The following is a 26,704-nucleotide window of genomic DNA, read 5'->3' on the forward strand; positions in this document are numbered from 1 at the left end:
GCCCATTTTTCATACCAAGGGCCTAACCAGCCTATACTGGAACACAGGGCTTTTTTGTCATTGACTGCTCAGAACGGAGTTCCGGCACCTTATTTGGATGGAACCTTGTAGGGTAGGCAAGGTGGGTTGTATGACATGTGTGAGTTCCGGCACCTTTTTCTTTTACAAAAAAAGCACTGCTGGAACATATCCAACCAGAGAGCCTCCTGTTTTCCTGTTTGGTTTTACAAATGTTCTGGCAATTATAAAATGATAGTCCACACACCCATAACAAGCATTGAAAGGTACAGGTAGTTCTTGACTTACGACCACAATTGAACCCCAAATTTCTGTGGCTAAGTGAGAAATTTGTTAAGTGAATTTTGCCTCATTTTACGACCTTTCTTGCCACCGTTGTTAAGTGAATCACTGCAGTTGTTGTTAACCTGGCTGTTAAGTGAATCCGTTGTCTTTGCTTGTCAGAAGGTCACGAAAGGTGATTACGTGATCCTAGGACACTGCAATCGTCTTAAATATGAACTAGTTATCAAGCAGCTGAATTTTGATGACATGACCATGGGGATACTGCAGTGGTCATAAGCGTGAAAAATGGTAAGTCACTTTTTCCCAGAGTCGTCGTAACTTCGAACAATCATTAAATGAACTGTTCATTTAAATCAAGAGCTATCTGTAGATTAATAGTAATAATAAAACAAATATTAGAACTACCTAATGATAAAAAAAACTGACAAAGTATATGAATCTTTATAGATTACATAAACACTGAGAGATTGAGGGTCCAGGGCAACCCTCAAGTGATCCGCATATACCTAGGAGCAATGCAAAAGAAGGACCTTTCCTGCATACCAGAAAGAAAACCCACTGACCTTCAGATGGCCTTAAGCATTGGATAGATTCATAATAAGTAAGGCAACCATGCCTTGCCTTGCTTATTAGGTGCCAGATTAGTCCCTAAGAAATGAAGATCTGTAATTAGTACTAATAGCTCATATTGTATTCAGAAAGCAATTGGCAACAAGTGTAGATCAGTGAGTAAGTCATCAGATGATCCCTGCATCTTGCACCAATTATCAGCCTAGATGCAATGCTTTGTACCAACTGCAACTTAATAGATATTTTTCAAGAGCGTGGTGGTCAAGATGGGATGTAATCAAGATATGGATTACTGCTACCAGCACGATGTGTTCTAAGAGAGGTTTATCTTATATATTACGTGTAATTGTTCAGAGACACTCATTTCCTTGCCCACCATCAGTGAAACCAATAACAGCTAAAAATATGAAAGTGTTTTCAAACTGTAAACCTGCTTTATTAGAAGAATAGTTAATCTAAGAGAGACTAAATTTCATGCCTCCAATCCAGTTTCCAATTTACCAATAGCACCTTGGTCTACTCCGGATATCAAAGTTCTCTCTCATACAGTTTCTTGTTAAAACTGGACAATGATCAAGGATAACGTATTTTTTTCAGTTAGATAATAAGTTGCTATAAAGTACTACCAAACTCTGGATGATGTTCCTCAGCATTTCATACTGAGCAACATGGGAGATAAGGTGGAGCAGTGTGGAACACTGTAAGTCCATGTTCTATGTAAGACAAACAAGAACCATAAGTGTAAAAAAGTGTCTCCATTTTGACCATGTTTTAAAGGGGTCAAAAAAGAATGCCCTAGCTAGCTGATTGTAATGAAAGCTATCAAGAGGTCCAGAACTATCAGAGCTGTACTCACCCATTCATTTTCCAGCATAAATTATCCACCAGGACAATCCAAGCAGTTACAGTACCACTTTTCAGCTAAAAAATGGATAAGATCTAAATGGATCTAGAAAGTCAGTATGATTTTATAGCTGAATTCCATTCAATCACCAGAAATTGAATTTTTGATATTCAGATATAAATGTATAACCCTCCCAAATTAAGGAAAACTTTCTTCAGTACTCTAAAGGTATTATTGTTTCCTTTATATCCCTTCTGTAAGGAGGTATTTATCTCCTTTATCCATGGATCTAGTTGTGTCCTGGTTGAATTAATCATCCTGGAGGAGAAAGGAATGAACTTGATGATAGCCTTCATCTCTTCACATAGCAGTCACCTTCATTGAAAGATACAATCTGAAAACTGTCCTAAATATTAGGACAGATGGTTGCCAAGGTTACATCCTGATGACCTCTTCCAGTTCTAGAATCCAAATCCAGTTAACAATGAAAATTATCCACAGTGTCCCATGGACTGTTTTGGTTAACGTGAGGAGTGTTATTTGCATTCAACTGCCAGGCCTGTTTTCATATTCCAAAGATCAACTAGGAACAGACATGTCAAACTTGCGACGTCACATGACATCGCACAACGTATCGGGATGGTTTTGCCATTGCCGGCAATGGGGTAGGCACAGCTTCCACATGACACATCCGGCCCACGGGCCGGTAGTTGGACACCCCTGAACTAGAACATCAACAATGTTCCTAAAAAAATAAATGGAAAATTCCTAAAGCACATCCAGGAAAGTGTCTGTATCCATCAGAAATCCAAACTGTTGTAGATCATCAACTGGTTATCCTATCCTAGAGCAATCTATCCTAGCCATCAGTCTTAAATTAATCAGGGTGTTCTCTGTTCTTGATAATGGAGTCACAAATCTATACCATCTTCTGATGCTAATTCCATGTGAACAGAAAACCAAATCCACTGTATGTTCTACAGTAGGGGTGTCAAACTGCCAGCCCGTGGGCTGGACACATCATCAGGAAACCACACCCACCCCATTGCCGGCAATGGCGAAAAAGCTCCAATACGTTGTGTGACGTCACGAGTTTGACGTGTCTGTTCTACAGCATGTGGGGGGCTATATATCAGTCAGGATATGGTCATCATAATTATGCAGGAATTCTGAGCCATTTCTGCATGGACAATCTTATCAAAAATATTTAAATCTTTCAATACCTAGCACACAGGTCGGCAACCCGCGGCTCCGAAGCCGCATGCGGCTCTTTAAGCCGTCTCCTGCGGCTCCCAGTTGCCCGGTGCACATGCACCTCTCCGAACGGGCAGTGGCGCCACCCATTTGGAGAGGTGCACGCGCATCTCTCCGAACAGGCAGAGGTGCGCGCGCACCTCTCCGAACGGGCAGTGGCGCCACCCTTTTGGAAAGCTGACGCGGCCCGTTTGCAGAGCTGCTGCCTTCCTCCGAAGGCGGTAGCTTTGCAAACGGGCCGCGGCAGCTTTCCAAACTGGCGGCAGCAGGTCTGCAAACGGGTGGCGCCACTGCCCGTTCGGGCGGAGGTGCGCGCGCACCTCTCCAAAGGTTTGGAGAGCTGCGCGCACACCTCTCTGAACGGGCGGCGGTTTGGAGGTCCCGGGGGTGGCTCCGGCTGTGCCCGCGCTGAAGGCGCCCGTTGCCAGGGAGACCCGTCGCTGCGCAGGTGCCTCCCGTTTTGCACATGCGCAAAACATTTGTTTTTTGCGCATACGCGTGTGTTGACACGTGCACACACTTTTTGCAGCTCCCACTGTTTTGTGTGTGTGATGGAACCAGTTCCAAGTGGCTCTTTTGCTTTTTCAGGTTGCCGACCCCTGACCTAGCATAATCCAACACTATCCAAGATTACTTCAACCAGCTTAGGAAAAAAGATTGTTTATCACTGAATAGACAATATATTAACTATTCCAGCTTCCCAGATCAGAAACGTATAGTATACATTTTGACTATTTGGTCAGTAAAATGAGTTTCTATTCACCACAGTTGCAAAGGTGTGACAAAAAGTAAATAGGTTGGTTGTAAATTAGGAAATCCACATATGCCTTTGTTCCTAAAGCTTGTAACTCAAGTTTTATCATCTATGTTTCAAGAAATCAGGCTTGTAACTAATCAGATTGTCAAGATTCCAACAGATTTAGGCCAGTCCCAGATCAGAGTCGGGCACAGGGGTCAAGTGCAGTCTATGATTCAGCTAAGAATGCACACTATGGAGCTTTAAAATAGTCTGTCACAGAAGGTATGCCAGCAGGAAATCTCCCTCTGAAAGGGCCTTAAATATTCAAGACTTGCCCACTGCCCACGCAGATACAAATGAAGCTATGCAACCCTAATTGATGAAATTGGATTCTGAAAAGCTTCAGTTTCCATCAGATGCCTTGCCGGCAAGCGATGGTTCTTTTGTCTAACACTCTTGTGGCTCTCCATATGCTCTGACCAGCATTCCTGAGCGTGTAAAGGCTTTGCCGCTAGTTCCAGATCACAGTCCTTCATATCAGGTTCAGGAGTCGCAGGTCTATAATCTGTTCTTCCTGTGCTGGATATTTGGATCATTTTGAGAATGTTTTGTGCTGGAAACAGAGAGCTGTTTTGAGTTTGAAGCACTTCCAAAAATATTGTAATAGCTTTTTTTGTAATGCAAAGCAGTTGTTTTAAACTTAAAACAATGGCTTCAAAGTTGAAATGTGATGTACACTGACTTTGGGTGACTTTGAAAAGTGTGATGTACAGATTGTTGTTGTTAGTTGCAAAGTCGTGTCCGACCCATCGCGACCCCATGGACAATGTTCCTCCAGGCCTTCCTGTCCTCTACCATCTTCTGGAGTCCATTTAACCTCACGCCTACTGCTTCAGTGACTCCATCCAGCCACCTCATTCTCTGTCATCCAGTTCTTCTATTGCCCTCAATCTTTCCCAGCATTAGGCTCTTCTCCAGTGAGTCCTTCCTTCTCATTAGGTGGCCAGAGTTTCAACTTCAGGATCTGGCCTTCTAAAGAGCAGTCAGGGTTGATCTCCTCTAGCACTGACCGGTTTGAACGCCTTGCAGTCCAAGGGACTTGCAGGAGTCTTCTTCAGCACCATAGTTCAAAGGCCTCAATTCTTTGGCACTCAGCCTTTCTTATGGTCCAACTTTCACAGCCACACATTGCAACTGGGAAGACCATAGCCTTGACTATACGTACTTTTGTTGACAGGGTGATGTCTCTGCTTTGTAGTGTGCTGTCTAGATTTGCCATAGCTTTCCTCCCCAGAAGCAAGCATCTTTTAATTTCTTGGCTGCAGTCCCCATCTGTGGTGATCTTGGAGCCCAGGAAAATAAAATCTGTCACTACCTCCATTTCTTCCCCATCTATTTGCCAGGAATTGAGAGGGCCGGATGCCATGATCTTGGTTTTCTTAATGTTGAGTTTTAAGCTCACTTTTGCACTCTCCTTCTTCTCCCCTATCAAGAGGTTCTTTAGTTCCTCTTCACTTTCTGCCATTATAATGGCATCGTCTGATGTACAAATACAGATACTTTAAATATGTAATAAACTCTTCTTCCCTTTCTGTCACGTCTGGCTTTTTTGTTGCTTTTTGTTTTTTGTTTGGGGTTGTTGTTTTTTTTTGAACCAAGGATATCCTTCAGTCACTGCACTTCAGTTCCTGAGAATCATATGACCAGATCTCAGCTGGCTTTATTAATTATATTTGCCATATACAGCCAGTCCCTGACTTAGCAACCTTTCATTTAGCAACCATTCAAAGTTACTGTGGCACTGAAAAAAATGGATCACAATGTTCTTGCCCTTACAAACTGTTGCAGCATCCCCACAGTCTTGTGATCAAAAATTGGGTGCTTGACAACTGCCATGTAGTTACAAACATTGCAGCATCCTGGAGTCAGGTGATCACCATTTGCAGCCTTCCCAGCTAGCTTTCAAAAAGCAAAGTCAGTGGGGGAAGCCAGATTTGCTTAACAACTGTGTGATTCAATTAACAACTGCAGTGATTTGCTTAACAACCATGCAAAAAAGGTCCTAAAATCAAGCGCAATTCATTTAACAGACTCCTTGCTTAGCAGCAGAAATCCTGATCCCAATTGTTGTCGTAATTTGAAGATTACTTATAATTAATGCATAAAGCTATATTAAGAATTCAAATTGGTATTTTTTTCTATACCCTGAAACATGAGTATGTAAACTGTTTTGTGTAATAATGCTCTTCCTGATTTTTCACCAAATGGTTCAATGGGTCCAAGTACACTTGATCTCTTATTTTCTCTCACTACTCTACAGCTACTTCTTAGCTGTTTAGGTAAATGGTAAGGCTATTTCCCATTCATGTTCATTCAGGTTATGGTTTTATAACCCAACCAAAAACTCTGTCAGCATATAACAAAGTACAAATTCAAAAATCAAGATAAAACAAGCAAAAATGACAAGCAGAGAAAAGAGATCTGCTGGATGTCTACCAAAAGCATGTTAAAAGCACGTGGAATAGTGTTATCCAAAGAACTTTACAAAATGCAGGAGGGAACTGCTCATGATCAAGGAGTGTCTTAGTACCAGGGCTGTGACAGAGGACGGCTGCTGCCTGGTTGATATATATCTTACGTGGAACAGAGACAGTAAACCAGCTTTCTTGTTATGTTCTTACTGGACAGGCAGATTCAACTTTGGTGAAATATTTAAGGTGTAGTAAAATTCTCTTTACACTTGCCAGTACGTTACATAAAATTAAGAGATCATTAGTTATCTTGATGTATATGTGATGAAATAGCTAATTTGGTATATTTTTTGGCCACACATTTTCATATAATGGACAAAGGTTTTCCTTTGTTGTTTGGCAGGGCGATATTGGCAGAGATAATGGATCAGATTGTGATAGGAATGCAATGGCACGTTACCAGATGATAAACGTTTCAAAAGGTTTTGCTTACCAGTCAAATAAGTGCATATAGTGTCAGGGTTAGGTTACATTAGATTAGATAAGGTTTGCAGACAGGCTGATTTTGATTTTTTTTTCAGAGAGATAGCTTGATATATTAAATTTAAAAAGTGGTTCTTAAAGAAGACACCATCCATTAAGAGGTGCCTAGACTGTGTGTGTGTGAGAGAGAGTGTGTAATTATATTTAAGCTTGGTTAACTGCAAATGTTGGCAATGTACACCTTTTGTAGGCCAATTCAGCCATGGTATCAGAGATTAAACAGAACAGCAAGAGTTGCCAAAAGATAGCCTCAGTTTTGGAATGCAGCAATTATATGCAAGAAGAGTTGGAAGGAGGAAAAAATAGAAGGGAGATTATCTGTTATGGCTCAAACATTTACTTGGGCAAGAAGGCATTTTACAGAATCAAGAGGGACTTCAGATGTCACAGAGCTTCTAACTTCTACAACATAGAGACATTTATTTCTGGTTCAGTTGGTATCTGTATGGTACATAACAAATAAAACATGATTTTGTTAATGTTCTTTGCCAGAACTGTACAATTTACACCCCAAAAGATTGCAGAAATGACAAATAATTTCATACTTTAACAAAAGCTATCTTTTTCAAATTTTGCAAGAAGGATAGCAGGTTAAAATAACATACCGGTACCTTTTCATATAAAATATGACACAGGTGAGTAACTTGAAGTGACATTTAAAAAAAACAATGCTTGTACATAGCTTCACTCTATATTTTATTTAAGATTGTGAAAATTTCCATTGGTTTCCTAACTATATAATACTTTGTTCATGTTACTATAAGTACTAGTATGTACAATTAATTGAAATGAAATTTAGGCGGGAGCTCATTGTTATACTTGGTTTAATCATCAATAATTATTTAAATAGAAGGGAAGGTCAAGCATGTCATCAATCTGGAATCCCTTCATGCCCACAAGAGATTTAACTCCAGCCCACCTTGAATACCATTGACTCTTATCTACCACCAATTTGCTTTGACTGTTGGTAGTTCAGATTCTAGTAACGAGTGTTAGCATGCAATAAACCTGTATTCATTTGAACCATCTTGGCTTCTGATTTCCTGTGCTTGTCAGCCTAGTTCCTTCTGAGATGTAAAACTAAACATACCTAGCTGCATCATACTATAAGTGGCCTCATTTTTTTAATCCTGTACATGAAAAAACAAGAATATCATTAGGAGAACTGGGCTGCAACATTTCTCTCTAACAAGCTACATTTCTATATATACAAATTGGTGTCATGTGGACAAAGAGTCCTGGTTTGGAGTCTGAAAGAGTACAAAACCATGTACATTTTTTATTACCTTGGTGAAATGTTAGTCTTATCAAGTGAATAGCATTTACTTGTATTCAGTTTGGGATTTATGATGAGTAATCCTATTTAGGAAAAGTGAATTAGCTTGCAATTTCCATATTGAGATTTAAGGTGCTGGTTCTTACCTATAAAGCCCTACATGGCTTAGGCCCGGGATATTTGCAGGACCGTCTGCTGCCAGGAACGACTTCCCATCACCCGGTGCGCTCACACAGGGAGGGCCTCCTCAGGGTGCCGTCGGCTAGACAATGTCGGCTGGTGACCCCTAGGGGGAGGGCCTTCTCTGTGGGAGCGCCTGCCCTGTGGAATCAGCTTCCCCTTGAGCTCCGGATGGCCCCGGATCTCCGGTCCTTTCGTCGCGACCTCAAAACATTTCTTTTCCATCAGGCTGACCTGGACTGATGATAGGGGTTTTTTAAAAAGAAAATTGTTTTAATATTTTATCACTGGGGCTTGTTAGTTTAATCTTTTTTAACATTTGTATTATTGTGTTTTATTGTTGTTAGCCACCCTGAGTCCTTCGGGAGATAGGGCGACATATAAGTCCCAATAATTAATAAATAAATGAATGAATGAATGAATGAATGAATGAATGAATGAATGAATGAATGAATGAATTGTGAAGATATCAACATATATTCCTTGTCACTCTGAGGGAATTGTTGTTACTTGAAGGAGTAGTGATTTTGTTGATTCAAGCATAAATGGAACTTGCCATTCATGTTTCCATAGAAACAGGAAAATACAATCTTGCCATGCTGTAGGTATTACATTTTTTGCTGTTGCCATCTGTGTCATTAAAATGACTGTGGTAACTATGACTATTTTTATCAAATATAATGTACACACTATTAATTAATCTTTGAGATGTCTAACAATACTACTTCTCATTCATTTCCAGAATAATATAATTTCTCCTATTTAAGTCTACCAGAAATGCTTACTTTGCTCATATGTTGAAGAGCAGAATTCAGACTATTCTGCTCCAATACTGTATCTATCCAAGTACCTTGTTAGCATCACATTGGAGCTGAAGTACCATTAGACATATTCAAAATTTCAGTTGGCCAGAAATTCTAGTTTGTTGTTTATAAGAATACATATATACATCCTTGCATTTTATTTTATTTTAATCTTTACTATATTTTATTCTATTTTATCTCATTATATGTGTTTTATCGTATTTCAGTGTATCTTACCTTACATCATTTTATTGTATTTCCCTGTGGCGGATGCTTATGCTTTCATAAGGTCAACTGACTAATCAATAAAGTATTATTGTAGTGTTGTTTATTGTTTATAAAAAACATGTTGGTATACAACATATAGACATATGCTCTCTATTGCATAAGTAGATAAAATTAGCCAGGAATGGACAACTTATTTTGATATTTGATTTTTGGATTTACATTCTGGAGGTGTTGCTATTTTATGAAGAGGCTTGTTTGAGAGCAATTCATCAGAATCCTTGGTTCAAACGTGACAATAATCTGTCCATTCCTGGTTAATTTTTTTTTATGATAACTGATGATAACTTTATTGTCACTTTGAATGTACACCAATTGGCATACATCAAAATGAAATTTCGTTGCATACAGCTCTCAAAGGGTCACCACCTCCGATGTATACTCCTTATTCGTGGCCCGCTCAAATTTCACATTGTCCATTTTAGTCTCTAGGGAGTGAACGATGGCAAATAGGACAGATGGAAATGGGGCTCCATGTGGATTAGCCCTCAAGTTAGCTTGTATTCTGACAACCTCGCCTTCTTTCCTTTTTCTGATCCTGACTCTTCCACCTTTTCCTTAAAGAGGCCTTGCTTCTTTTCGCCCCTGGAGCACGCTGCTGCCGCCACCAACTCCTCCAAAAGCCTCTCTCTCTTCCTCTGGGCCTGCCGACAGCCTCATCCAGTTCCTTTGCTCCGTAAGCTCCAGGTCCTCTCCTCCTCTGCCTCCTCTGGAAACAGCCCTGATTTGCAATACAATCCATCACTAGGCCAGCAGTCAGATCTTGCTGCTGGTAGAACAAATTCAAACAGCACCAACGACTTTTAACGGTCTCACCAACAGTTCCAAAACAACTAGAAACTCGCCATGCCAGCAAAGATTGTCGGTCGTATGTCGTGTGTTACCTTAGTTCCACCATGTTGCTCAAACACATTAAAATCTTCCTGATCATGTGGCCTATATTTTACCTGCTTATAGAAGGAAAAGATGACTAACTAATCTGTACTGCAAAATTCTTCACAAAAAGGATGTTGCTTTATTGTTATGTTTTCATCATATTCAATTATATGAATCTGATTTATTATTAATGTTCTACAGTAGATCTGGAAACTGCAATGTAGCTACCTCTTGATGGCTATCATGTTCATTCCATCCCAGAAAAATTCTCTGTCTTCAGTTTGGTAATAATGTGGTAATTTTCTGGAGGAGAAATGGCAGACCAAATATGGTTCCATGAAAAGCTGTTCAGACAAGGAGAAGACTTGAGGACATGAGATCATCTCCAGATAGCAGTTGTTGGTTTTTTTAAATATATTTTTATTGAAAGCTTTTCTTCTTAATATAAAATACAAATGAAAATAAAACAGTAGGAAAAAAGTGGGAAGAAAAAAGAAAGGGGAGATAAAATGAGGGAAAGAAAGAAAAGAGACCAAAAAAACATGACTTCCAGCTTTTGGTACAGTAAGATACATGCCAGAGATATAATATGAATGTTTTATTCATCTAAAATAATGAATACTAACTATTTCTATAATAATAACCTACTTAATCATCAAAGCCCAAAATCAAAGTTTCATTTTTTCCTCTTTCAAGCAGAAAGTCCAGAAGCAGTTTCCAAGTAGAAACAAAGCTATTTATATTCTTTTTCCTAATTAGTGTAATTAATATTGCCATTGAATAGAAAAACTCAAAAAAGTAGTGCACGATCAGAAGATGTGGAGAGACCTGGCCCATAGAATTGCCAAAAGTCGGACATGATTAAATGGATAACATTGCCGTCATCAATTTTGCCATCTCTGCCAGTCCTATCGTCTTTTCAATCCATTCTTCCATCATGGGAGTTGATACTTCTTTCCATTTTTGAGCATATATAATATTCTTGCTCCCATCAACACATACAATAACAAAGTTCCAGGTTTCCTCCCCGTTTCTTTTATCCAGTAGTCCTAGATGAAAAATTTCTGGTTTCCATTGTAAATCCATTTTAAGAATCTTCTGAATTAAAGCATAGATCTGTTCCCAATATTTCTTTGCCTCAGATAGGTGCTCCTCATGAAGAGATCAAAGATAGTGGTCTTTGGCAGGTTTAGAGCTCTGGGAGATGAGGGATTAAGCCATCTTGCTCAAACCAAAGTTGGCCTTTTTGAAAGGACACGTAAGTTCATATATTTCCTTTTCTAATCATTTTTGAATGCTTATTAATTGCTTATCAGCTATTAGAAATCTTTGGATTGACAAGATTGACAGGTGAGTCTCTATCAATCCTTAAAAGAAAGTTTTAATTACAAGTTTAAGAAGTTTTAAAAAATAATGAACAGCAAAAGGGTGATTAAAAACTTTTGAAAGTTTTCATTTTACAAAGTTACAAATGGATTAAGGGTCCATTTAAATTTAAAATAAGATTTTGGAATTAAATATAAAAAATCCTTTTCATGGAAAAATATTTTGGTTTTGAATTTTTTAAAAAAGCACAATAGGTTTTTAAAATGTGGACCCTTGCAACTAAAGATTGCACTTAAGACAGAAGAACACAAATTACAGAATGAAGCAAAATATTCTAACAATGGACATATTGAAAGATACTTTGGAAAAATAAACTCAAAAATTAATTTTTATAGTATCAACAGAAACATCTGCTGAGTCTAAAAAAAGTTATGGAAAGGAACAAGGTTTACCTGACAAGACTGATACTGAGTTGAAAATGAATTTACAAATGACAGGCTACAAGAATGACATAGAAAAAGATGCTACTCTGGAGATACAAAAGAAACCAGATGTTGCTTTAATAATTAAAATGGATGTACAAACAATAAACCAAGACAGTGACTTGGATAGTTTTCCTATATTGGATTTACAGAAGAGGCTTCTTAAAATTTTGAAAATGCTCATGAGAAGAGACAAAAAACAAAAAGAAAAGTTCTAAGGCATTATTTGAATTGATTAAGATTTTGTTAGAAGTAAAAAGTAAGGAATATAAAGTTGATTTACTTGATCAAGATAAAAAATAAATGTGCTATCATACCTGGTGACCCTTAAAGGACTTTTAGTGATACTGGGATTGAAATGATTATGCTTTATGGATTTGTTTATAGATAAGTGAAAGGATATGGAAAGCAGAGATCATTTGTTATATTTTAAGAGAAAGCGATAAATTAGTAAAATTATGTATATGATGAAGTTGGGAAATCTCTTCTTTACATATTACTTTTCTTTTTCTTTAGTCTATTTTTTCTATTTTTCCTTTCTTGTCTGTACTTTCTACTTTTTATCTTTATTTTTCAGTTTGTATTAGTTTTTATTGTAATTGTTAATAAAATAAAAATAAAAAGGGTAGTCACAGAAATTAATGTGCATTAAGTAGCATGAGATTTAAAAAAAAATAAGGGAAGAATCCCCCTCATGTTCCTTTTGAAGCACAGAGGCAGAGCATGTGTAAAGGTTTACAACTATCAGCACTGACAACTGCAGCAGAGCTTAATAGATCAGTACAGCTACATTATACAGTTTTTACAGGTTCCCCACAAATTAATGTAATAGCAGTTTTTTATATATGCTCATCTAAATTGATGTAAGAACCACCAGAATGAAATAGTATGTCTGTGCTTTATTCCATGCCATGCAATGCTACTTTGCCTTTAAAAAAAATCTGTTCAGGACCCAAATGTGTTTGAAAATATTTCTGGGGATGCTTCAAGGTTATTTGTTTATTTACACAGAATCACACACAGACATATTCAACCAAAGAGTCAAGACAGTTTGTAATTAAATAAAGCAGCAACCAAGTTGAATATATGACTGCCCTTCTACCTTCACTAGCCAAACAACAAGAAGTTGTGGTATGTGTGAGGGCTCCTACCCCTTTCTTGAAGGTTGAGAGAACTTTCAGTGTATCATCCTTCAGAGACTTGTATGGAATGGGCTAGATCTTGGTGGAAAAAACAACAATGGAAACAATACAGCATTGCTCAAACTTGACTGGCCCTTGGCTTCAGATTAATAGCTACACAGTAATAAAGACTAACAAAGTTAAATCTAGTGTTACTCTTTCCCATCTCCCGGTTGCAGCACTGCCACATGCTCAAGTGAAGTAGTTTCTAAAAATTAATTTCTTTTTTCAGATTGTATCTGTCTTGCGTACTGAAAGACAAGATATATTATCTTTCAAAATTTATCCCGTTTAGCTACTTCTTTGGAGTCTTGGCAGTCATCTGTATTATATGCATCCAAAACCATTTGGCAATTGTAGCTTTTCTGAATAAACCTTGGGAATTTGGGGTTGCAGATTTTGTTTTGTTTTGTTTAATGCTGAGAAATATCTGTCAGGAATTCTACATCCCCTCAGGAAATGAAATTGCAAAGTTTCTTGGCGAGAAACCATGATATTTAAATTGCTTGTTGAAGGGTGTTGTGTAGAATCTTTTGTATATGAATTTATTTATAATGTTATTTTCCATAGGCAATGCATTTCAAAAATATTAAAAGTAATATGATGCAACACTAATTGTCCATTTTGCTGAAGGAAAAATTGTCTGCTATTCAACTTAATTTTTTCCCCCCACTCATTTCAGAGTACCTGGAATAACAATTGCTACAGACATCATTTGTGGGTTTCCAGGGGAAACCGATGAAGATTTTCAAGAAACCATGAAACTTGTGGAAGAATACAGGTTTCCAAGTCTTTTTATTAACCAGTTTTATCCACGCCCTGGGACTCCAGCTGCAAAAATGCCTCAGGTTCCAGCTCAAATAGTAAGAGTTGCTTTTTCCATCTTTAAAAAACAAAACATTTTAGGTGAAATATCCACATGTTATAAATATATTGGATGCTGCTGGTTTTTTTTAAAAAAAATACTTTATTTTGCATTAGATGGGGACATTATTCAAAATGAATTTTATTGAGCTCATTTAGTTAGAGGTTTTGTTGAAAATGTCTTACATCGTTATACTGTTTATGTAACCTACATTACATATGCACACGATGTACAGTGTTAACTAGTACAAAATCAGAGCACTCATTATAATAATTTTTTGTAGCACCAGGTTCCCAATAATACAAATCAGATGACAGGAGAGACAGAGCAAAATAATGTTAGAGAAGGGATATATCATAGTGAATTGATCTGCTCAGATCTTCCAAATAATCTGTGTCCAATCTCAGTGACCACAAAGTCTCTCTGTGTCCCTGAGGATATCAAACTTTGGTGCACATTGATCCATTTCTTTGCACTAGAAGTATTTTTCCTCTCATTTGTCGTCATGCTTTTTCCCCTTCCTTCTTTCCTTCCCTTCTCATTTGCCAGGAATCTGTGTATGTAAAATGGACTTGCGTTATCTGACATCAGGTAAAGACTCCCTCAGGTTGAGTACAAGTCCTATTGGGCATATGCACATATTATTTTCTTGGTAATAACAGATAGGTGGTTTGGTATTTTCTTTGTCTAGGTTTTTTTTTAACTTCCCAGTCCCATTTAGAGATTTCCTGGTAATCTATCACTGAAATATTAACCAAGTCTATCTCTGCTTACCTTTTCCAATATCAGCCACTAGAGTAGGAGCTATCTCCCAGCTAAAGCTCTACTTCAGAAGTCCCCAACCTCCAGTCCACAGCCCACTACTGGGCTTTGACCCATTTGGAACTGGGCTGTGGAAGCAGTGAGTGAGCGCACGTGTGTGTGTGTGTGTATCTATGCTTGCATGTACAGTGGGCAATTGTATGGGCACGCGCAGCTCCATTTGTGCGAGCAGTGGGCACGCGTGTCTACAGCTCGTGCAAATGGAGCTGTGAGTGCTCTTGTTCTCACCCACCCCTCATGAGTAACCATTTCTTCTCCCTCCCCCCCCCCCCGTCCGCAAAGTCAGAAAGGTTGGGGATCGGTGCTCTACTTCATCCACATACGATGTGCACAGAGATTTGTTTTCCTTTTTCCCCCCTAACTTTAATTTTTATTATTATTATTCTGATCGAATGTAAATTGAGTCAAATTGAATTGCTGTAAAATGAGATTGTTAATAATATTTGAATCTATAAGCAGGACCTTATAGCAAAGCCTGTTTTCATTTTCCATATGTCATTTATTTCTTCTGTGCTGTTCTGATTTCAGTCACTGGATTGGATTTAGAGTTATAGGAATGAAATTCTACATGTGCAGTAGGTACTATTCCTCACTGCAGCTCCCTACACTCTTTTAAAAGCTATTTCTAAAAATCAAGAGACGTTCTCAGTCGCAATCAAATATAACTCAGTTTGTTTGATTTTACTGATTCCCCCTTCCATTTTACCTTTCCGAGCAATATCCAGTGGATGAGATCAATGGAAATGGTAGTACAGTTGTTGTATGAATGGACATTTAGTCTGGAGCCACTTTTATGGTTCGGTTCACATGTAATGCTAATCCCCAAAATGTTTTATTTCATTTTTGATTTAATAGAACATGTTAATCCAACCATGCAATCCAAGATTGCATTCCATCATCCATAATCTAGCCAAACTAGATTAAGTCAGGCCCCATCCTACTTCCATGTTTTGTTTCTCAGAACTACACCCAGATGCTCCTGGGAAGCTCACAAACAGGAACTCAGCCAATTATAACTCATTCAGTAAGCCATGGTTAAAGAAACCAAAGGAATCCAAAGGGGAGGGGACAATGCTAGCAAACACCAGGATTCTGAAGAACTCTGAACTCTGATGTTCAGTTGCGTTTTTTGCCAGATTTCAGGTTTGCTACTCCAGTTTGTGGGAGGAACAGACCTCAAATGCAACATCCCCTCTGCTTGCAACCTTCTCCACCAGCTCTTGGTAAAGGCAAACAGATTGCGAAGCAGCTGAAATGCAGTTATATGACAAGAGGTGCTTTACAGGCCAAAAGCACCCTTTCTGAGCCTGTTCGGATTGCAAATGGTTGTTAAATAACCAAATGTAAGTTGAGGACTACTTGTATATCCTGCCTTTAGTTCATGAGCTCAGAGCAGTGCAGAGAATGGTCTCTCCAGGTTTTTCCCCACAGTTGTAAACATCTAAGGTAGCCTGGCTGAGAGAGAAGGACTGGCCAGTGAACTTCTGCAGGTGAAAATGGAATAGAGCAGTGTTTCTCAACCTTTGGGACTCTAAGATGGGACTCCCAGATTTCCCCAGCCAGCATTCTGGGAGTCAAGATTTTAAAATTATTGGGATTGAGAAACCCAGGAATAGTGCCTTCTTTTCCAAGTGCCTCCACTAAAAATGGTGAGGAGTTTCTGGCTTACCAAAAATATACACTGGTGTAACAAACTGGGGAATGTACTCCTTGCATACTGGTGTCTGTTTACATCGCTTGCTCATAATTTTATTTCTCTCCTTAGAAGAAGAAAACTATTTTTAAAGGGAACAGGGATTTTTTTTTCTTTGCAAAATTGTATCTGTTGGTATTTACTGAACACAGATTAAAATGTGTTATTTCTGTATTGCTAATTTTCTTTAAAAATCTTGTTTCTCTTCTTTCCCTGCAGAAGAAACAAAGAACAAAAGAGCTGTCCAAACTATTTCATTCATACAATCCATATGATCATAAGGTAAAAATAAAATGCAGAATATTTTTAATTACACTCTGATATTCATATTATTCAACTATTAAAGCTGAGCAAAGTCTTGGTCTATACCTGTTGGCTACAAAAAGGTATTTTAAGGAACCATCTGTGGGAAACAGAATCTAAGTATATGAAAAACAGTATTTTTCTTTGGCTGGAATGTAGGGCCCTCCATTTTGCTAGCTATCTTAGTCATTGCTTTTCATGGATCAATGAATTGTCATGTCTTCCTTTTTTCACCTTCAGTGGTATATTTTGGTTTTTAATTAAGTCTCTAGAGCTTAGTTGGACTTTGGGTTCTTTTAACGTGGACAAGAATCTGCCGTTTTTAAACTTGTCATCAGTGGTCCATTTACCAGTCAGCTAAATTATTTGATTTGTTTATACTGGTCTGGAGGGAATTTCAAACCATACTGTAGACATTTCTGTGGAGATGCTTCTTTCATATTTCCTCTAAGTCAGCCATAATTGTAGAGTTGTATTTTGGAATAGAGCAGCTCCCTTGAGTGCCGAACTCTGTGAAATGAAATAAGAAGGGGTGACACAAAGCCTAAAAAATTAAGCTACCATGTTGGATAATCAGCTACTTTACTTTGAGTGGAGAAAACAGGAATCTTCATTGTGATCCTGTTGCTTTTATTTGAGAATCTTATTCTCAGGAAAAGAATTAAAAACACTATAGTTGATGAGTCAAGAATCACAGCCATTGTGCAATTATGCTGAGGGCCAACTGAGGCCTGACATGATTCAACAATAATGAGGGTATGATTGTAGAGGTGAGTTAACAGTACTTTATTACATATGAGAAGGCAATCCCTGCTGTATTCTGGATGTTTCTTGTGCTCCTCCTCTTCCTCCTTGTAATGCCAGGGTTAATAGGACAAATTTCAAAACATGTAAATTAATTTAAAAAGGAAAAAGAAGAAAAAAACCATGGGATTGAGTCATTGCATCGTAGAGCAGAAGATACTTAAATTATATGTAAGAGAATCTCAGTTAAGAAACAAGAGAAGCAACTGAACATCCGGAAACCTTTGAAATATTTTCACTTCTGAATTTTGTGGTGGGACATTTTTCCCATTCATAATACTGCACCTCTTCCTGTTCTTTTATTAGCACTTCAGCTAGGTTTGGCCACTCAGCTCCATTCCAGTTCGTTTCTATTGTGGTACTATATATAAAATATCCTGAAATCAATCTTTCTTTGTTCGTGAACATGTATGTTCATTTTTCATGTTACTCAGTGTAAGGGGTGGAAAAGACTATAAGTATTTAGGTTTGTTCTTCCAATACTTCCAATATTCCAACCCTAAAATAACAAAAGTAACAGAAATGAATGACAAATAGCTTTTGAAAGATATGCTTTGCAAGACTAGAGGAATATAACAAAAGTCAAAGATATTATCTTCCAAACAAATATGGGTTCCACAGATTTGCAGTTTGTATCTATTAATCTTAATTAATAAGTTCCTTTACCCAGATTCATTCCTGCTACCGGAAGCAGCTCCTCTATACAAATCCCATGCAGTTGTTTTTAGCTTAAACATTTGCTGTAACCTAATAATGTTCATAGGACGTTAACATTTCTAGGTTATAGTTTCTGTAATTCAATACATTCATGCAGCTGCTGCCTCAGGGTGGCCCAGCTATTTAATTCACTTTACATATTTTAGTTCCTAATATTTTCCACAGATACAGTGCTTAGTACTATAATTCTTTTCAATTCTTTGAAGTTAGCCGAAATGACTTCAGTGATTTTTTTTCCTTCTATATTATGGCTATAATCCAGCAAAATCCTAATCTTTAAAGAAAATGGTGGGTGGTTTGTATTCTTCACTGTCCGTCTTCCTTCTGTTCAGCGCAATTCCAAAACTTCTTTTGCTTTCCAACTGGAAGAGACTGCTGAATTAGACAGGAACCCAAAAGCAGGGTGTGTGCATAAAACTCTGAAATAAGGCCAAAGGGATTAGCGTAGTGCCAGAAATATTTCCACGTGGAATCTAAATCATAAGATGTAGTAATTGCATAATATGGATTTATCTCCATAGCTGCAGGGTTTTTTCCTGTTAGTGTTTAGAAATTTAGCTTTTGAGAGTTTCTATGCAAGGGAAGCTGAAGGAGAAGGCATAGTCTAGTTTTTGGTTTTTCAAACACTTGTCTAGTTTGTCATCCTCCTCACAGACATATGCAGAAATATATGCTTACCTGCTGACTGCAATTTGAAGCATTGTGTTCATAAAATAGAGCAGAACTCTTCCCAACCATAGAGAAGACTTTCTTTCTTTCTTTTTCTTTCTTTCTTTCTTTCTTTCTTTCTTTCTTTCTTTCTTTCTTTCTTTCTTTCTTTCTTTCTCTCTCTCTCTCTCTCTCTCTCTCTCTCTCCTTCCTTCCTTCCTTCCTTCCTTCCTATTTTCCTTTCTTCCTTTCTTCTTTTTACAAATAACTCAAGAGGGCAAGCATATCCACCTTCCTCCTCCTATTTTCCTCACAACAACAACAACCCTGTGAGGTCAGTTGGGCTGTGAAAGTGTGACTGGCCTAAGGTGACCCAGCTGGCCTTAGCCATGAAAAAGGAGGGTCTGGAACTCATGGCATCCTGGTTTCCAGTCTATTGCCTTAACTACTAAACCAAATTGGCTCTCTTTAATTATTATTTTTTTTCATTTTCTTTTCCACTTTTCATCCTGAGCTTTTCAGATGCAATGAAGTATCTTTTTCTGGTTCTTAGGATATATCTACTTCCGTAAGGATTCATACCTCAAGAGACTGTGAACTGTGAGTTTCATAGCTCACAGTCCAAGAGCACTATAGTTGTGTTAGATTAGAACAAACAAACAAACAAACAAAATGGCAGAGATTAATACATGCCCCAGGAATCTGTTGAAACAGATGTCAGAATTAACAAATAATGATGGGATTTCTTTTATCATTCTGAAAGTCTTTCTCCAAACTGGAAAAGTATGCAAACTAGGATTTTTCCAATTTAGTTTTTTCTAAATTAGGTGGTGGGAATAGATTCCATCCATTCCTTCCATTCATGTAGTTGAAAGCTCTAAACTCATATACTGGGTTTAAGCAATCTCATGCCATTTAGCATTTGAAAGCATGAGTCAACGCATTTTATATTATTATATTATGATAATTATAACAGTATATTATTATATGAGTTAAGACCTGTCTGTAACATGATAAGGAAGTATATTTGTGATTCAGATTGTCTTCATTCTGCAATTGTATCTCTTTCAGGGATACTATTTTGTCTTGCATTTTAGAAATCTACTTGCACTCCTAAATTCTGTGGCCTAACATGTAAAAAGCTATTCCTTTTTTATCTCAACTTTGCTGTTGACTATAATTTCTTTTCCCACTATTAGCTTATATTTACTCAAATTATGATTCCTTTTAGTTTAAAAAAGCAGTTTCAGTTTTCTTTCCAATCCAGTATGATTTGTGTTGTTAAAATTTTATGTCAAGCCTCCCTTAAATTGTTTCGCTTCCCCAGTATCAGCTATTTCATTTTTAAAGATGTTTTCATGTGTTGCATAGAAGAGGAGGCTTTTTTTTTCCTTTTTGAAAGCAAATAAGGGATGTTTAAGAAGATGGAATGTTTTTTACAGCTTAGTGTAGCAAGGTATGTTTTTGAGGAAAAATGTTTTTATTATGGCATCTCCTGTATTGAAAGGACAATTTTTCTGATGAATTTTAACTTTGGTCCTTGAGGTAGAGCAGCTTCTACAACTTCTCTTTATAAAAGTCACGTGGAAGGACATATTCTGAAGAGTAGTTAAATGGTGAATTAAAACTTATTTAAAAACTCTGTCAACTGCATTGATTACAAAAAAAGTTCGATAATAAACATCTGGACAATAATTTTATTAAGTTACATTCAAAATTATAAAATAATACCAAAAGCTTTTAAATTTGCAAATATTCTATTAGCTAAGACCAGGGAGAAAAAGCTGAAGAGCGAATAGGAAGGATTAAAATTAGCTGCTGTCCATAAGTGCCATACGTCTGCATGTAGTTTCAATCTGATGGAATATGAAATAGCTGACAGATATGCATACTGATTCATGACGTGCTGAGATGATTTCCGATTATGCCAATGATTTCCCCAAGGCTGTCCTCTCCTGAAACAGATAATTTCTGAAATTATAAATCCAGACTTTCTTGCAACCTCTTTTCCATATTTTTGAAGGTCCAAACAGCTAGGCAATTTTTATAATAAATTTTACCTTAGAAGATTTACAAAAGCAAGCAAGAAATATTTACAGAGTCCTTTGCAGTGTACCTCCCCTTCATTAGGCTTTGAAACAAGGCTAGTCTGAGATTGATGTTGTGTTGCATCCTAGAACCTTATTATATATTAGGCAGTATAATAAAACCCACTTATGAGATTGAGGCTAGGTTGAGCCTTATTTTTTTCAGGTTTCCCTTAATATAAGGTCTCTATTCCATGGACGACTAACAACAATAAGAAGACTCTTTGCTTGGCTAACCCACCACAAAGACTATAAATCAGCTATGCAGAACAATACACAGTGTAGATTATTTCCATAGGGATTGTTAATTAGATTAACGCTGTTGGATACACCATCTCTAGCCACCAATTTTTTCCTGTTATGGTGCTGAATAGAGGAGATATCATCACCTGGTGTTCTACTTTCCATCTCTATTCTACTGCCCTTATGCCCACAAAAGGTTTAAAGATGGAATGAATAAAGGCCACTCTCTTGGGACTGTCAGTGCTAATTACTCAGTGATATTTCCTGTGGCTCTGAAAAGTTCTGTGCTGTAGATAAATTTGTTCCTGTTGTTCACATCTCCCTCCCTGCTTTGGGCCCATTGCCTGTTTTTTTGTGTTTTTTTTTCTGTTTAATGAAGTTTAATGAATAAACATAAAGCTATATTTTTGCTAGCTGTATTGAGTGGTGTGTGCTTGCTCTGATCTGGATAGAGGGACTGCCTGGGAGTATGCTAGGTGAAAACAAAACTGGAAATTATCCTGAGAGAGTTTCTAACAAATAGAAGAAATGAAAAGAGTATGGTTTGAGCGTTTCCTGAACATGGGCATGATAGAAATACAGAAGAAAATAAGATCAAAGCCAAGAAGGCAAACATGGAAGGACACTGCTAGATGTCTTGAAAAGGTGAGCAACTTGAAGTTGGATAGCTTACCTATGGTGACATCTCCTTTAACTCCCTTTGCTACTTCAACTTGGCTTTGAAATCTAGGTTTGTATGTGATTGTATCCAGATGCGTTTTTAATCCTGTGTATTATCCACTGGTCCACTGTATATACCACAGAATATACATATTTTAGAGAAATAGTAGCACATATGCACATCAAGTTCAGATTTTGTGTAAGAGTACTCTGATTTGTGAAAATTTTCTTATATTTGGAAGGGGTTTCTGCTGTACCTTGTGAGGTTCTATACTTAAGATTTTAGATTTGTGTAGGATGCACTCTGGGAATATGTAAAGCTTTTGAAAAACAAGTTGTATTTCTGTCTGCATCTGTAAAAAAACAGATTTTCACTTTCTATGGCTATTTCAAGAATCCATGTCACATTAGACTTCCTACATTACTCTTGTGAATGTTGCAGCAGACTGGCTGAAAGAGAAGGAAGCAAGTCTTCTTTTCTGGGCTGGTTCCAATTTTTAATGAGACCAAGGATGTGTGACGTCCTCTATGTTTTATTTTGGATCCAAACATGAAAGGAATGGTTCTTTCTACAGATGTTTATATGACATTTGCATACTGTTAATATATAATATAATAATATATAATAGTTTATTATTATAGAGCCAGTTTGGCCTAGTGGTTAAGGCACCAAGCTACAAAACCAAAGAACATGAGTTTAAGTCCCGCCTTAACCATGAAAGTCAGCTGGGTGATTTTGGGCCAGTCATTCACTCTCAGCCCAATCCTCTTCACAGAGTTGTTGTTGTGAGGAAATAGGAGGAGGAAGGTGTGTTGGGTATGTTCACTGCCTTGAGGTTTGTGAAAATAATAAAGGTAGAAAATGAACGAATGAATGATGTATAGTACATATGACATGTAGTGCATATTTACAGCACAACATTATAAAGTCTTGGTTCAATGAAGTTATTAATTCACAGAATCACTTTTCAGTGAAAGATATTTTTATGTTTTCTGTAAGGTGGAGATGTATTTACAAAGGCAAGATAGAATAAAACCCTCACGTTCAGAGTCTGAAGTATTTCTCCTGCTAAACTCTAAAGGTAACCATGTGAACCATTCCTGCCATCTTGATGGTATTTTGTTCTGGTTTAGTGTGACAAGATACCTCTTTTCTAAGAATTATTCTGAAAGCTTTGTCTTCAGCTAGAATGTCACTCATAAGCACTCATCATAGTATGTGGTGTATTTTAGTTTTGAAATCTGTTCACTATTCATAAGCCTTACTGATATCATTTTTAACAGCATGCCTTACATATTCATTCTAATGTGTAGGTTAAGTGGCTTGTAGAATTATGTGATACTTTCCAACATCACCAGGAAATAACATTTTAGTAAGGGATTTTAATCCTATGTGAAATCATTGGGAGGAAAAAGCATGGAATGGTATAATTAATGTATCGCTAGACTGGTAATATACTCTTCAGTGTCAACAAGTAAGTCCTTAATGCTGTTTTACTGTCACAATCATTTATTTATGAAGGTATGTATTGTTTGTATATGCATGTTTCTGTGTGTGTGTACATACCGGTGTAAATAAATATCACAGAGATAAAAGTAATATATTTTGAATTTTTGCACAAAACAGAAATTGTGTAAGCTCCCCCACAAATACTCTGTGAAATATAGTACATTCACAATGGGTTGGGGTTTTTTTTGCTGAGAGACATTAATCGGGAAGCATCCGTAACAGTTTAATGTAGAAATGCATGAACATTTGTTTTCTTTCACAAGTTTTGAAGGGAAAGGATGCATTGTAAAAAACCAAGACATTTAGGATTACTGTATTTAAAATGCTTGTGCAGGACAAGTCATTAAATGCTGATTCTTGTGTCAGGCAGACAGTGGCAGCTGCTTATTAATGCATGGCATTATCCCATATTAAATCAGCAACGAATGGACAGCTTGACAGAATCTGTCATCAGAGAAAACATTATTAAAATAATTTCAAAACCCACTTTTAACTCTTTTTTTTGCTACCCATTTGGGTTTTTATTAATCCTTCCTTCTCTGAGCAGCAAACATTGCTTCTTCAGCTCTTTACCACCTAACAAAGTCCTTCCTGCCAGCTTTCTGGCGACCGTGCAAGCTTATTTAGGATTTACCCTGCAGATTGTGTCCAAGAGTCTATGAAGAAAATTTCCATTTCCAAGCATATCATTGTGGAAGAGCACTCTGTGGTCTTTTCATTTTGATTGATGGGTTTGGTTTTGCACCATCTGGCTTCTGATAGGCTGCATTAATCATTGCTAGGGAAAGAAAACCAAGAAAATATATTCATGACTGTTTAATGTGTAGACATGTCACCGTTAAGAGTGGTGAGGTGTTTTTTTGAGATATTAAAAACAGTCATATTTGTAGTTAAAAATTAGTTAGACGTAAAATTTTATAGTTTACACAGTGATGTGTTTACATATTTCAGAGTAGTTCAGGAATATAATTATGCCTCACTTCGGATGCCATAATGTATACGCAATCTATTTTTTAATGAATTGTTCATATTTCTACTGATTGTTGTTCTATATTTATTTAACATATTTAGCACTTCTATTTATTTCTGAATGTGAGGAGTTTCTTAGAGTTGGGGGGAAAGGGTTGATTTTCAGCCTAGTCCAGTTGACTGTTCTGCAGAAGTGCAATTTTGACTTTCATATCCCGTCACTAGATTTATGGGAATTGAAATATAACTTATGTGTAAGATAATACATTGGGAAAAGCTGCTTTCGGCAGTAAGTATTTAAAGTTTGTCTTGATTTTTGAGCACAATCCGGAATATATAGCATTTAACAGCATCTGCCTGTATAGTATGTGAAAAATTGTATTAATTTTTTCGTAGGAAAGCCTTGGGACTGCTATTAAATCCACAGTTCTTGATAGTTAGCCAAAAGGTCAAGAATATGCTCACGTGGGTTTCTTTAAGAATATTTATTTAAAGATTATTTTATCTTTTATGTTTTGTTTGCTACAGACATTTGATAAAATTAAATTGAGCCTTTCGGTGGAGTAATAGGCAGAATACAATCAGTTCACATAAAATAATTTTCAAACAGTTTTGAACCACAATTAGCAAATTCATGTATGATGCAAGTTTTACACTTTCTTTCACTTGTGCTATAAAACTTTTATTGGGATAGAACATACAGTAATCCGAACAGAAATTGTAATATAGATTTACCTTTCTTCCAATGAAAGAAACAACACCTGGTTAAGTTAAGTTTATTGAGAGCAGTATTTTAGATGTAAGATAGGAAAAATTGTTTAAGGTTTCTTTGGGGCCATATAGTACAATTTGTTTAGGTTAGAACAAAATCAGTATTGTGAGGGGGGTCGTCTTACATGTCAAAAACTACTTGAAGGAAAGCAAAACCAGTTCAGATTAGTTATTTTGTATATCTGCTTCTGGGATAGTTCAGTGACCTTAATCACTGTAGCCCTGATTCTAAAGATTCTGTGTCTTTATATTTTAAATAAAATTGCTTCGTTGCATACAAAGTTCTAGTGCTTCTTAAATACGAGATGACTATTATATTATACCCAGGAATTGTCACCTGCATATCATTTAATATAGAACGCATTAACTTTAAGGTCCACTGATTTACTTAGTCGGTTCCTTACCAGCGAACTCAACATAGCCGATAATGTCCTAAGAATTGTGAGTTAAGCTATAAATCTGCCTTTTGAAAGCAAAACAATATATTTGCAGTAGAAGAGAACATGTGCAGCTCAGGGTTTTATTTATTTATTTCTATCTATCCCACCTTTATTATTTTTACAAATAACTCAGTAAAGGTGGTGAGCATATTCAACATACCTCCCTCCTCCCTTTTTCCCCACAACAATCCTGTGAGGTGGGTTGGGCTAAGAGAGAGTGATTGGCCCAAAGTCACCAACTGGCCTTCATGGTTTTATGGGTTGAGCTGTGGAGTCCTTGGTGCAGTCTGAGCTTAGTTGTTGGCTTGCAGACATTTCATTACCTAACTAAACAACATCATTGGTATGAATGAGGGTAAGGTTTGCTCCCTGTTTATATACAGTATAAAAACCAACAGACTATTACATCCATCACCGTAGCACAGAAACCAACTTAACACTCCAAAATATATTAAGTAAATCAAAAGACCCAGTAACCTAAGAAGATAAAAAGATTCATCTACAACATACAGTAGAACAGACATGTCAAACACAGGGGCCAGATGCGGCCTGCGAAGTGGTTTCATGTGGCCCGCAAACCCATCCTGGAAACAGTGAGGAAATGGCCCCCACTGCCTTGGCCCTAGGCCAGGTTGGCCGGGAGCCAATGTACAATTTCATGGTGGCCATCTATGCTGAAACGCATTCAGTCTTAGCTCCACAAGGCCATCTGGAAACATCAAGCTACCAGCCCCTGCTGCGTCAATCCCGCCCCCAGGGCACGCTCTGGGGAGGTATCACCCTTTGTGAGGAATGAAGAAATGCACCATTGCCTGGAAGTGGCCAGCACATGGCCCTGCCTACTTCGGGCAGGCTAGGGGCTGGGCAGCATTGTGCTTCTCGTTAGGTTCATTCCACCCGGCTCAGCCTCTCCACACTGTGAGGAGAGCACCCCGCTGCCTGCCAAAACCAGGCAGGCTGGGGGCTGGGCAGCATTGTGCAAGTAACATCGACTTTCATGCTGCTCATGGCATCCCCTCCCCCAGAGCCCACCAAGCCA

At 37.5% G+C, this 26,704-nt stretch overlaps 1 protein-coding gene across 2 annotated transcripts in view; it reads left to right on the forward strand.

Annotated features, from left to right (window-relative positions):
• The window catches only part of CDKAL1 (CDKAL1 threonylcarbamoyladenosine tRNA methylthiotransferase), a 307,006-nt gene that overhangs the window by 214,694 nt on the left and 65,608 nt on the right, over positions 1–26,704 (forward strand). For both annotated transcript variants that reach the window (XM_083359500.1, XM_083359501.1), the window contains 2 exons: positions 13,816–13,996; positions 16,733–16,795. In XM_083359500.1, the coding sequence (XP_083215626.1) occupies positions 13,816–13,996; positions 16,733–16,795 (244 nt within the window). The remainder of the gene's footprint in view (positions 1–13,815; positions 13,997–16,732; positions 16,796–26,704) is intronic.

The sequence above is a fragment of the Vipera ursinii genome, assembly GCF_947247035.1.
Source record: "Vipera ursinii genome assembly, chromosome: 3".
Lineage (NCBI taxonomy): Eukaryota > Metazoa > Chordata > Lepidosauria > Squamata > Viperidae > Vipera > Vipera ursinii.